The 13,250-nt window shown below is 46.7% G+C and overlaps 1 protein-coding gene across 7 annotated transcripts; it reads left to right on the forward strand.

The window, feature by feature from the left end:
- Nucleotides 1-1,942: 1,942 nt before the first annotated feature.
- On the forward strand, nt 1,943-13,190 carry LOC146374416 (porphobilinogen deaminase-like). 7 transcript variants are annotated; one of them, XM_084950539.1, is made up of 15 exons: nt 2,277-2,840; nt 3,516-3,789; nt 3,935-3,991; nt 4,246-4,318; nt 5,432-5,481; nt 5,665-5,720; nt 8,332-8,409; nt 9,011-9,088; nt 9,174-9,249; nt 9,743-9,856; nt 9,930-9,968; nt 10,055-10,174; nt 10,259-10,312; nt 11,191-11,277; nt 11,363-13,190. In XM_084950539.1, exons 2-15 carry the CDS (start codon nt 3,760-3,762, stop codon nt 11,534-11,536), a joined length of 1,086 nt encoding a protein of 361 aa, XP_084806665.1. In that variant the 5' UTR covers nt 2,277-2,840; nt 3,516-3,759; the 3' UTR covers nt 11,537-13,190. The 7 variants fall into 7 exon arrangements, with proteins under 7 accessions (XP_084806667.1, XP_084806668.1, XP_084806665.1 ...); XM_084950541.1 differs by lacking the exons at nt 2,277-2,840; nt 3,516-3,789 and adding an exon at nt 1,943-2,213; XM_084950542.1 differs by lacking the exons at nt 2,277-2,840; nt 3,516-3,789 and adding an exon at nt 1,944-2,213 and having other exon boundaries at nt 3,938-3,991.
- The last annotated feature ends 60 nt before the right edge of the window (nt 13,191-13,250 follow it).

Below are 13,250 nucleotides of genomic sequence, written 5' to 3' on the forward strand. Positions count from 1 at the left end.
CCCTTAATTGTAAACATAAATATTCTCGTTGGGCATTTATCACCGGGGGGGGGGGGACGAACTAACGATGGGTAAGCTGTGAAGCATGTGAGGAATGTAACTAACATGTTGCACTTTAACAAAGTCAGATATATTATGGAATTGAATTTTGTCTTTTAAGTTTAAGTTACAAAAATGTTGAATTCTGTTTATCATTATTATTATTAATATTATTATTATTATTATTATTATCAAAGAAAGAAAAGTAAACATACTCCAACAATCCATCCTTCTGCTTATCCAGTTCCACGACTAGCTGGAGCTTATTCCAGTTCTGATGGGTGAGGGTACCCTGTCACAGGGCTAACACACAGACAGACAACATTCATATGTACAATCAATTTCCAACTTCCTGTTAGCAGGTGTGACTGTGCATGGACAATAAAGAGTTATCTAATTAAACTAACCTGTGCATGTCTTTGAACTGTGGGATTAATGCCCAGACAGAAGATTAATTACTGGAGATAATTAATAAATTATTAAACATATAGAAGAAGAAAATTGCCTTGCATTAGCATGTTTTATTTGGTTAATATTAACATAATAATATTCACTTATATTTGATATTAATTAGTATGTTAATATTTTGATCACGTAGTGAAAAGAATACAGACTTCTTTATTTGCATGGGGGATGAGTGTAGCAAGAAATATTTTAGTTTATGGAAAATAATGGGTTTGATAGCTTATAGGTGAGGTAGAACATTTTAAGCAGACAGTTTGAGCATCCATCCATCCATTCGCTTCCGCTGATCCTTTTCAGGGGCGCTGGAGCCTATCCCAGCTGTCATAGGGCGAGAGGCGGGGTACACCCTGGACAGGTCGCCAGTCTGTCGCAGGGCCAACACACAGGGACAGACAATCATTCGCACTCACATTCACTCCCACATTCACACCTAGTGGCAATTTGGATTATCCAATTAACCTATCCCCACAAGCTGCATGTCTTTGGACGGTGGGAGGAAGCCGGAGTACTCTGAGGGAACCCACACAAACACGGGGAGAACATGCAAACTCCACACAGAAAGATCCCGGCCTGATGGTGGAATTGAACTCAGGCAATAGTGCTAACCACCGTGCCACCGTGCTGCAGTTTGAGCAGACAGTATTTTTTATTTAATGTAAATGCACACGTAAGCAAGATGCTGGTGGCAGGAACACTTTAAGATATTCAGAATGTTCTTAGGGACATAAATCCAACATTCATATGGGAATACTGTTTATATGTTTGTCATGCACAGTGCCTGTGGCTCAGGCGGTAGAGCAGGTCCTCTACTAGTCAGAAGGTTGGTAGTTTGATCTTTGCCTGCTCTTTTCTCCAGTCTGCATACCTGAGTATCTTTGGACGTGATACTGCTGTCTGATTGCGTCACTGGAGTGTGAACACATCGATGCGTCTTTCACCCAGGGGGAGGGGGAAAATGGTTCTCATTTTAGACCCCTAGCATGAAAAACTACACACGTCAGTGTTGCAGTAACTTGTTTAGGTCACTAGGTGTCGCCATTTAAACAAAGGGAAGAGGAACACGCGCGATCCTGTATTTATCTCAGTGCGGAGGATGTTGGTTTTTTCAATCAACAGATATTTCACTGTTCCATTAAATTATACAGTAACAATGTAAGAATATGCGTGTAATATATTTACTCCCAGTCCTGCCTCCGACATTGTGAATTCACTGACGCACTGGATAAGCCTACAGGTGTGTAGGGTAGTTGGCATAAAAGTCCAAAGTTGACAGACAGGTTTTTATGGCCACGTCGTCAGATCACAAAAACATGACACAAGACGTCAGCTTTTAAAGTAATCATTCTAATACTACTGGCGGATATTTAGCAGCCGGAAGTCAATTATTGCGCTTTCCCTTCTTAAACAATAACAATTTTGTTTCTTTTAAACTTCCAACATAGTCACACTTGAAGTCGTGGATGTGAGCACCCACGCCCGCAGAAGCAGAAAGGACAGGCGGGACCAGGAAATGACCTCTAGCCGGTCCGATGACATCATAGCCACCACGCTCATTCATACGCGGAGCTGTTTGAGACGAGTGCTCGGAGCTCATGAAGGAGTTTAGGTGTCTCTAATAGTCTCTGTGTCCAGAAAAACACGCTGCTGATTCGCGCAACACCGGCGGAGTCAACCGAATCACCGACATGTCGGAAGAAGCTAGTTCTCAGGTAGGTTTTCTTCACTGTTCTGTCAGCTTTTCCCGGTGGACTTGCTGCTCATTCAGCGTTCACGAGTTGTGTGTAAATTTCGTCATCACGTAGGGCTCGTTGATTGGCTGACGTTTGTGCTTGTCTGCGGATTCTGCTCTCTATTGGACAGGGGGCGGTGTCAAACGTGACAGACAGTAGCTGCAAAAAGCTAAACGTTTTAGTTTGATTTGGGAAGGTTAAGATCAGCGTTGGTTAGAAGCAGGCCGCCAAACAGAGTGCTGACTGCTGACACCGAAACACTGAACGCTAACCTTACAGGCTGCCTGCTTGTTCATTTGCTAACGTTAGAGTTCAGCGTGTTAGCTATTGACACCGAAAAACCCCACCGCCACTGTTTTCCCCTCTCAGACTGAAGTCACTCAGAGACACTGATACTGAGTTCACTTAAGCTAGCTGTTTAGCTTTTACATTCCTCCCTCGTGAAATGGGCAGCACTGATTTTGCTCCTGCCTCAGAGTTGCGTTGATAAACTTGGAGGTGAACGCATTTAAAAGTTCAGCATTTTATTAAAATGACACTTAGCTATTATGTCACTGGTGCCGAATGGATGTTTGCCACCTGCTAACATCGGCTACACTATAACAGGTATGTTTATGAAGGCGCTGAGTAAATACATGACAAATTAATCGATTTTTGGATGCAGTTTTCGGACAGACGGCTGGAAATTCAGTCTTTGTTTTACCCTTCGTAATACCCAGGGTTATGTCTGAGACGTGCACGGGTCAGGTGAAAAATAAATGTTACAAATAATTCAGATTTAATAGTAAGAATAATATTTTAACGATGTAATCTGCATGTAGCGCGTACAGAAATTAGTGAATTATCAGTGATTTTCATTAATAATTAAAACGTGTATAATAAGTCATCTAGTCAAAAGAACAACAACAGTCAAATCAAACATCTGGTGTGCTGGTGCTGTTCAAGATTATCATTTATTTTTATTAAACAGCATTTTTAGTTTTAAACTACAGCATATTAGCAAATACGGAAATACTCCCGTAAGTATTACTTTGTTTTACTCGGCCACTGCTATTAAACTGTAGGCCAAGTCTGACCAGGATCACAAGGAAATAAAGACTTCCAGGGACGCGTTTAAGATCAGTTTTTACTCTGAGCAGTGTTTGCATCTTTGCATTTATTTCAGCCTTGTGTGTCCCTGATTAAAAACAGCCAGCAGTGTTATCTGGATATTTCTGTAACTGTGTTTGAAGAGGAACGTTTCCACTCACACTCTTCCCTGTGACCACACCCTGTAACCAGGACCCTCCTAAACTGCCTTTTGTAACGGACTCATTGAAAAGACACACTTATCTGTGGGAACCAGAGATACTAGAGGTGGAGGTCCTTAGTGGGGGAGGAGTCAGCTGGGTCCAGTAAGAAAGGACACTGTTTAGTATCAAGAGGCTATATGACCTCAGCAAAGCTCCTTACCAGGACGCAGCAGTCAGTCCCAGACACACAGCGCACACAATAGCCTCTACAGTGCAGAAGCTCAGTGTGGATCATGGAGGAAGGACCTTACAAGTACATCAGGGTGAGGCCAGCAGAGAGGGATCATTCATTCGTATTTTAAGTCAGAAAGTGTAACTGTGTTGTGCTGATTGAACATATGAGGAATACATCTTGCAAGTGAGCGAGTGTTTGTAAAATCTTGTGGCTGATCTGGTTTTATGTTCCAGCAGGATGGAAACGGCAAAGTTAGCCGAGTCATTCGAGTGGGAACTCGCAAGAGCCAGGTGAGTATTACATTATTATCCAATCAGGAGCTTCAAATTCAGGCAGGTTTGACTCTAAAGCTGAACTTACAGATCCCCGAGTGTCGGTTGTGAATTATCTGATTTGAAAGCCGTCTGGACCTCCTTTCCACAGAGATAAAACAATCCTGCCTGACGAGTGTGTTTTTATGATAACTGTCTGTCATCTGCTCTGTTCTGCTGATTTAATAAGTGTGAAAGGACAGTGAACGCAATGAGTTGATCTTCTGTTGCAGCTGGCTCGCATCCAGACGGACAGCGTGGCCGAAACGTTGAAAGAGCTGTACCCTGACATCCACTTAGAAATCGGTAAGAAGGCAGCCCCTCTGTCTGTGCAGCGTTTGTAGCTCTGTCTCCATGTTTCTGTTCCTGATCAGAGTGCAGAGTAAATGGATTACACACATGTTCTTACAGCTTAAGTCTTAAAATTGAGTCAGAATCTGTCCACGCTGTCACTCCATCCTCACCGCACTGAACACACTGAAGTTTGTGTCTTTGTTCAAAGCAGCTGGTGACCTCGTGTGTTTCCAGAAAAACGTCACTGAACCTGAACGTGAGCAGCAGTCCAGTTAGACTGTTCCTGCGCCTCTTAGCCACAGATGGAAACTAAAAACCAGGAATTATTGAAAAAAGTAAATCCATCATATTACATAGAACAAGCAGTGATTTTGAATATATCGTCCTATTAAAAGGCAGCATGCACTGATAGTGATTTTGATTGGCCCAGAATATTACCATGTTTAAAATGCCAGTTTTATTCTTCTTTTTTAATTCTGATTAAAATAAAAAGGAATAAAGAGGAATTGTAACTTTTTAGAAAGCAATAACTAAAACGTAGAAAAGTATTTCAGTGTTTGCAGACAGTCAGCCCACTTTCATGTTCAGTACTTTCTCCTGGGTTTTTTCTTTTTCTGGAGACTGAACCAACACAAAACGGATGCAGCAGTCTTTATATGGATCTGCACATTTAATCGATACCACCACCTGTAAGTCTGCTACCAAATTCAGCAACTCTACTTTTTCTGTTTTCGTCCACCCTCCCACTGCAAGAAGTCAGCATTAAAGCTGTTCAGCAGGAACAAAATGGCTTTACATGATGTCCAAATATTGCATAAATGCCTGCTGCTTAGTGCTCACAGGGATCCCTCTCAGGAGGGAGAGCCAGTATTTTTCAGGTTTTTGATGCTCAGAAAAAAGTTCTCAAATTTGAGGATTTGAAACTTGTTCCTAAAAGCTAAATTACTAACAGCACCATTGTGTAGACAAACAGGATAAATGGTAACATTTTGTGTCTTTACATTTGTTACTAGTTTCCAGTCCGTTGCCTTAGACGGTGCGTTCACTGCCCTGTCTTATAGGGTGGGAAAAGTGCAGCATGAGTTTCTGTCAGCTCGTCTCATGATCTAATCTTTTGTGTTCCAGTTGCCATGTCAACAACAGGAGACAAAATCCTCGATACTGCTTTGTCAAAGGTAAGGCTTTCAGGAAGTGTAACGGACATGACTGCTGCCACCTACACAATCTTGTCAGCACTAACATGAGGTCACTGCTTCATGAGCAACAGTGCAGACCAAACGCTGCATGGAATTATGACTTGAAGAAAAAAGAGGTTCTTGATAAATGTGAAGCAGTTAATGGGAATCTGTCTCCTGCAGATTGGTGAGAAGAGCTTGTTCACCAAAGAGCTGGAGAATGCACTGGAGAGGAATGAGTAAGTGTGACCTCTGACACTGCTTCACACTTCCTTCCTATTTTCTCTTCTTCAGAAGCGCTCAGCTCGGCCCGGCCCTGGCGCAGGGTGCCGCCGGTGCGTCGAGCCACCTGGGGGGCTCTTCAACTGGTGAGGGACGTTGTCAGATCTTGCAGGAGCGCTCCTCTCTTCGGGAACTCTCTCTGCAGGAGGGGGAGATACAGGAGAGGTGGAGGAAGATCTCAGCCTGGGCGTCTATTGTCTTATGTAGTCTGGAAGATGAGTAGATGGTGGGGTGGGTGCAGTTTTCTCTGTGGTGGGGTTGGGTGGACTGTCCCGGGCTCTGTGGGGCCGGGCGGCGCTGCTGCACTGGGCCCCGGTCTGGATGGGCCTGGGCCCCCTTTCCCTGGCGGGTCGCGGAGTATGGGGGTGCCTACTGGGGTCAGCGGGGGAGCTGGCCCCAGGGAGGGGTCACTTGCCCCTCCCTTCCTTCCCTCCCCATCTCCAGCTGCCTCCCTCTTCCTGCTCCACCACAACCACCCACACATGCAGGGCCTTGGAGTAGGGGTGTGTCACCAGGGTGCAGAGGAGGCACCCCCCCCCCTCTGTCCCCTTCTGGCTGCCTGTGCCTCAATTTTATCTCACAACTTAGACATTCACATTACTCACACTCTCATAACACATACATATAGGATCTTGGGGGTGGGCACGCTACACGGACTCCAAAAGACCATCAGGGTGTACAACCTCACCCCTGGCGTCGTTGCCCACCTCTCAATTTTAAATACACGTAGACACTGAGGGCTATCAGGAGGGGCTATGCGCTTACCTGCTGCTCTCTGGCAGGTAGCTCCATGCCCTCCTGGGTTTTAAATGCACCTTAGAACACACATGCATCAACACTACATATGAGCGGGTGGAGGGAGGTTTGGAGTCTTCTCACACCCCCGTTCTCTGCAGCCTGCTGGAGTGGGGGGCTAGAAGGAGGAGTTGGCCGTCCGACTGCGGTCTGGAGTGTGGGGCCTCCCTGCTGCTGCGGAGTCGGGGCGGTCTGCCTCTCCCCTCCGCAGGGAAAAGGGTAACACCACCTGGGTCTGGGTGCAGTTTCCCCCTCCAGGGGCAAGGGTACCTAGACCTGGGGCTTAGAGTACGCTTGGGGAGTGTGATTGTGTGTACAGCGTCTCTTTATGTCTGTCTCCACGTTGGGTGAGTGTTGAGTAATTGCATATGAGAGCATGAGGGTGGGAATGGATGTTTGTATCTGTGTGTGCCTGTATGTCTGTGTCCATATGTCAGGTTGGGTATCAGACGCCACCTCTCTGGGGACATCTCAGGCCCTCCAAGGTATGGAGGCCTATCTCCCCCCACCACTTCCCCTGCCAGTGGCAGACGCCCTCAGACATCGGTGCATTGGTGGTTCTTTGTGTCCGGGGGTGGGCGTCCAGGTACACACCGGCTCACTCCTTGGTGGCTGCTTGTCAGGGCCTGGAGCCTGGGGCTCGCTCGGGCCACTTCGGGGGTGGGGTGCCCTCGGCCTCTCAGCCTGGGGCTCGGTCACTCAGGCACAGCTGGCTGCCGGCGGAGCTCCCGGGCGCGTCACTGCAACCCCCCCTGGCTTCTGCTCTGCGGCTGCTGAATGACCCCTCATCTGGGGCTCTCCTCAGCTCTTTCTGGGACAGTGGCGCGGCTGCCCCTCTGTTGGTCTTCCTTGGTCTCTTGTGTTCTGAGGGCCTCTGGATGTCTGGAGTTTTGATCTCCTCCATACCTGCTTCATGCCCTGGAGGACGGGGCTGTGGCCCCCCCCACACCCTCTAGCAGATCATTACATGAAGGAACCTTTTAAAAACAAGCGCGTCCATGCTCACAGGTGTACACACGGGTGCTCACACACACAAACTACACCCTTTTTGGCTCCTACCTCAAAGCACACTGTGCGCTGTCGATCTTACGTGCTGCACAATAATGTTTAATATTTAGTATTTACAGTTATTCCCATATATCATCGTGATGTTGTTTATTCTATTACTCTTGTTCTCTTCTGCTTGTTTTCTTTTTTCTTTCTCAACAGGTGATCCAGGTGATCGATAGATGCATTTTTTTTTTTTCTGCCCATTCTGTTGGTTTTTGTTTTTTGCCCTTGTCCCTCTTCTCAGCTGTTTCTCTTTCCCTCTTTCTTTCCCCCAGTCAAGTCTGTCCCGTATTCAGCAAGTGAAAATAAAATAAACAATAAAAGGTGAATCAAATGGACCATTACGGCAAGGCTGGGATGGTCAGTTTGGTAAAGTAAATCTGTTGGGCATCTTTCTTTGCCTTTAGACAATAATTCTGATGGCAAAAGAGCCAAACGGGACAGGCAAAAAAAAAAAGAAGCGCTCAGCTCGAATAGTTACTCAGCAGCCTGTAAAATGTGCACATTTTAATGGTTAAAAGAAGCAGCCTAATACCAGTATAGGAACCTGCTAGTTTCAAGAGTTTTGCAACAGAAAATACAGAAAAGCTGTGTGGTGTTAGTCCACAGGAGCATGTGAAGTGCATGCAGAGCCTCAGATGTAGCAGGTGGGCTCTGGTTGCTGCGTAAATGGCTGCATTGTGGAGCTCATACATGCGAGTGCATATCCTGTGTGTGCTTCAGGGTCGACCTGGTTGTTCACTCCCTCAAAGACCTTCCCACCACTCTGCCTCCGGGGTTCACCATCGGAGCTGTGCTGAAGTGAGTCACTCACACACTTCTGACTCTTACAGTTACTTTGGATGCATTTACTCTTTTCAGAACAATTTCAGTACACCCGGCACCTCGTGGTCTTCACACGGGTAATCGAATACGTTCTGCTCTTAGATAACCTTTTATGACTCCAAGGCTCCACTTCATGCTTTTGATTCACAGGGTGAAGGGTATAGTACAAGGGGCCCAATCCCAGTCTTCGAGAGCTACTGTCCTGCAGCTTTTAGATGCATCCCTACTCCAGCACAGCCGAATCAAATGGTTTGATTACCTCTTCAGCATGCCATCAAGTGTGGCAAAGGCCTGATAACAAGCCATTCATTTGATTGAGGTGTCTCAGAACAAAGATGCATCTAAAAGCTGCAGGACGGTAACTCTCGGGGACTGGGCACCCCTGGTATAGTGTGTGCAGTTACATTGTGCCAGTTTAAAATCGATGAAAAACAAGTTATTTCGAGGATTAGGTGTACCAAAGGTGCCACGCAGTGTGCGGAGCACCAGCTCGTCCTTTGTTGGGACAATAAGTCAAATAATGCTTGGGGTCATAGATCGTTGCAGCATTTGTGGTTGTCATCTGTGCGTCTTACAGGAGAGAAAACCCCCACGATGCAGTGGTCCTACATCCGAGCCATGCAGGGAAGACTCTGGACACGCTGCCAGAGAACAGGTGCAGTCAGAGGGACCTGATTGATGCATTCTTATATCTGCTTACGCTTTCCTCACGGCTAACACACTCGACTTCGTTTGTGCAGTGTGATTGGCACCAGCTCGCTGCGCCGAGCTGCTCAGCTGAAGAAGAGGTTCCCCCACCTGGACTTCAAAGACATCGTATCCTTCCTGAGAGCAGTCGCGCTGTTCCTGTGTTTATCAGCTGTTTGCACAGAGGAAACCAGCTCCCCATACACACAACTTTCTGCTGTCTCAACACCATAATGGCTAATTAGAAGGACAATAATTACCTGGATGTTACTACACCACAAGCAGCCATAATCTTCTGGGTAAATGATCATTTTCTCACGTGTGGTTACTGCGTAGTGTTACCGAATACTATTTTTATTACAGAAGCTGGAGTCCAGGTCACAAACACTCACAAACTGGTTTTGACTAGTGTGTGAACAGAGTCGGGCTAAACAAGTACACACAAAGAGGGCCAAGCTAGAGGCTAACATCAGCTGATGTTTAGGAAATATATCCAGCTGCTAACAGTCCCAAACTGTGATCACACTGCGCTTGTGTTGATGATGATGACGGCCATTATCCAGTGGGTTTTGAGTGGGCAGTTTCTGGGTTTGGTGGGCTTTTCCTGAGCTGCAGTGTTCAGCGTGGGAACCTGAATACACGGCTGAAGAAGCTGGATGAGAAGAATGACTTTGCCGCCATTATCCTGGCGGCTGCCGGCCTCAGGAGGATGGGCTGGGAAAGCCGCATCAGCCAGGTACACTGTGTGGTTATATGAAGCCTGTGGGTGGCACTTCTAGTCTTACAGTGTGATTCTTTCCCCCTGGTAGATCCTGGAGCCCGAAGACTGTATGTATGCTGTGGGACAGGTAGGAACTGCCGAGTGGAAAGGTCAGGAATCCACAGGACGGGTGGTTGTTCATGGCTCCCAATAAGGTGCATGTGTGTTTTTAAGGGGGCCCTGGCAGTGGAGGTTCGGGCCAGCGATGCAGACATCCTAGAGATGGTGTCCATCCTTCATGACCCTGACACTGTGCTGCGCTGCATAGCTGAAAGAGCCTTCCTCAGACGCCTGGTATACACACACACACACACACTTGTGTTCATTTTGTGTGAATCTGTGATGACTCTATCATTTATTTGTGTGTTATTTTTGCAGGAGGGTGGCTGTAGTGTCCCAGTGGCTGTGCACACCCAAGTAAAGGACTCCCAGGTAAGAGTGTTAGTGACTGTGGCTCAGCACTGTTATACATCGCGCTCTTGTTAGCTACACATCCAGCCCTGTACACACTTTATCTGCCACTCGTAGCAGCTGTGGGAGTATTTCCTGCCACTCTGCTGTGTCTCAACAAACAGACTATTGGTACCAAGTGACAAATACTCATATTTTATACTAATGGCCACAAGTATCAATAATAAATGGTAAATGGCCTGTATTTGTATAGCGCTTTACACAACCAGTCATTCACACACAGGTGATGGCAGCTACATTGTAGCCACAGCCACCCTGGGGCGCACTGACAGAGGCGAGGCTGCCGGACACTGGCGCCGCGGCCCCTCTGACCACCACCAGGCGGCAACGGGTGAAGTGTCTTGCCCAAGGACTGGGACTGTCCAAGCCGGGGCTCGAACCGGCAACCTTCCGATTATAAGGCAAACTCCCAACTCTTGAGCCACAATCGCCCCTAATACACAAGTGATGATACCAAACAGCGTAACCGTGTGTGCTGCTATGGTTCCTGCTCAGTTTAACTCATCAAAGAAAGCTGCTCTGTTGTATCTGCTGTGGCTTCACAGTGTTTTAGGTTCTGTTGATGCAGTGGTGTGCTTCAGGTCACAGCTGATGGGCGCTGCATGCTGGGCCTCAGCAGCAAGATGACTGAACTATAAATGCAGGGATATGATAATCAGAAGTTTAACTGTGACTGATCAATATCCTTAAATCATTAGCAGTCGCATGAATATGGAGACAAACCAAGTCCTGTACTGGTACCTATTTGATTCTGCAGCAGCGGCCCGCTCTCATCTGATTTTAAAAGCTTGTTGTTTGAACGTGTGAGTAACCCGGAGAAATCCTGTATGTTTTTCCAGCTGTACCTGACGGGGGCGGTATACAGTCTGGATGGCTCAAACAGCCTGAAGGAAACCATGCAGGTCAGCATCGCTGTGGGGACCCAGGTAAGAGCTGCGTGTGTGTTTCTGCCACGTTACCTTCGTTGCACATAGGAACCTGTTTTCATAATAACGTGCGTTTCTGCCACAGAGCTCAGAAAAGGTGGACGAGCAGGTCCAGCGAGTGGGAGTCACGGCCAACGAGATCCCAGGTAGCGTCCAGGACGAGGCCGAGAAGCTCGGCGTCGACCTGGCCGACTTACTGCTCAGCAAAGGAGCCAAGGAGATCCTGACGGTGGCCCGGCAACTCAATGACGCCAGATAGGTCTTCCTGGCTGACAGCGGGGCTCCAGAGCATGCAGGCAGTCGCAACCTGAGCTCCATCTAATGTTGATCTGCTGACTGTTTGCTGCATGAGGTCAGGACCTGTGGTCAGGGTTGTAGAAAGCTGCTAAACTGGCTGCTATTATCCGCTCACTGAGAGTCCCCGCTGTCTCGGTTCCTGTGCGTTCTCACGCAGAGAACCTCGTGGAACCTGAGCCACGTTCAGTAAGAAACACGCAGTGGCCTTCAGACATCGTTGTCAACACTTAACAGCACCAGTGCTGGCTGATATCAGTCTGTCAGTACTGCCGCTAAAATTCTGCCTTCGTCTAATCATTTGTTCCCAAAGCTCAGACCGTTTCATCCACATCTGCTGTCGTAACTCACACAGCATCTTCTCGTTTCGACGGTGCCAAAGACGAGCGCTGTTCATTAAGGCGGACTGTCTGCAAAATTTCAGTTCACGCTTATGTTCACTTTGGCACACCCATCTGTTGCCATCACGAAAGAAGAGGTGACGTCCAGCTGTGGAGGCCTGCTTGCTTCCTCATTAGCAGAGAGAGCATATTTGATCCACACACTGGGCTTCAGGAGTGTGTTCTTTAACACTGGTAGTAATGCACATGTGGCGTGTGTGTGGTTTTAATATGACTGCAGCTCCAGTGCCTGCACGTTTTCACTGTCCTGCTCTGATTCTTAAAGCATGCACTGTTGTCTTTTGTAGTGCTTTGCTGGCCACAGGGATGCACTGATATCCATACCGTACTTACTGATGTGTGTCAGAGATTGACATTTATGTTTTCTCACATTAGTCGACGTTCAGTGATGGTGTGATGCGGAGCTGTAAGTTCAAGGAGAATAAAAAAGCGACACAAAGGAAGCTTCCTGTATGAGCTCTCAGACAGACCAGTGCATCCCTGCTGGAAGCCGATGATGGGGATGAACTGTGAGCTTCATTCCTGTGAGCGATGCTTGAAGAGGGCGACTCCCCAAAGCTGGACACGCATCATCAACAAGAAAACACACGTGATTAGAAACGTTTCCAGTTTTTGTAATGATGAAGACTCTGTCATGCTGTGGTGACGACCTTCGTCCTGTTACGTTGTTCTGACTTTCTGGATTTAGATCATTATGTAATATTGACAGTAGATTGATTATTAGAGCACCTCTGTTATATTTATGGAGTCTGTATGTCACGATCACTTTAAGTATCTGAAAGCACACTGATGAGTTGGTTTTACTGATCAGGACTCATCAGCTCACAGACGTCAGGTTGGCGGCACATAGAAGGTTTACGCTGCAACATGCTGTACCCCCCCATATATCACAATGTGTTAATGATTTTTACAGTGATTGTCTAAGTATTATCTCATTTTGCCTACAGACTGCACACCTGCCTTACATGCAGCAGTCTTCACTCTGAATTCCATGAACACTGGATATATGATGCAATGTTCTTTTTCTAGGTTTTTGTTGCATATCTAATTTAAACCTCCTGAGACAATGAGAGGTCACGTTAGCCATATTTGTTTTCAGCTTTAATTTCTTTATAACATAGAATACTGTTGTACTCAGTAATTTTCCCACGGCGCCGACTGTTCAAAACAAAAGGTCGTCATCAAGAAGCAATAAAGTTACTGTGCTGTGAAAAAGTATTTGCTCCTTATTTTTTTATCATGCATATTTCAGATCATCAGATACATTTTAATATTAGA

The sequence above is a fragment of the Perissodus microlepis genome, chromosome 14 (genome assembly GCF_051167445.1).
Source record: "Perissodus microlepis isolate ML-2025 ecotype Zambia chromosome 14, ASM5116744v1, whole genome shotgun sequence".
Taxonomy (NCBI): Eukaryota; Metazoa; Chordata; class Actinopteri; order Cichliformes; family Cichlidae; genus Perissodus; species Perissodus microlepis.

Excerpts from the sequence above, each read along its gene's own strand:
- LOC146374416 (XM_084950539.1), top strand. The coding sequence starts at position 3,760 with ATGGAGGAAGGACCTTACAAGTACATCAGG. Across the intron at positions 9,857-9,929 it reads GGGAAAGCCGCATCAGCCAG|ATCCTGGAGCCCGAAGACTG; the intron begins GTACACTGTGTG and ends TCCCCCTGGTAG. Across the intron at positions 10,175-10,258 it reads GAGCCTTCCTCAGACGCCTG|GAGGGTGGCTGTAGTGTCCC; the intron begins GTATACACACAC and ends TTATTTTTGCAG.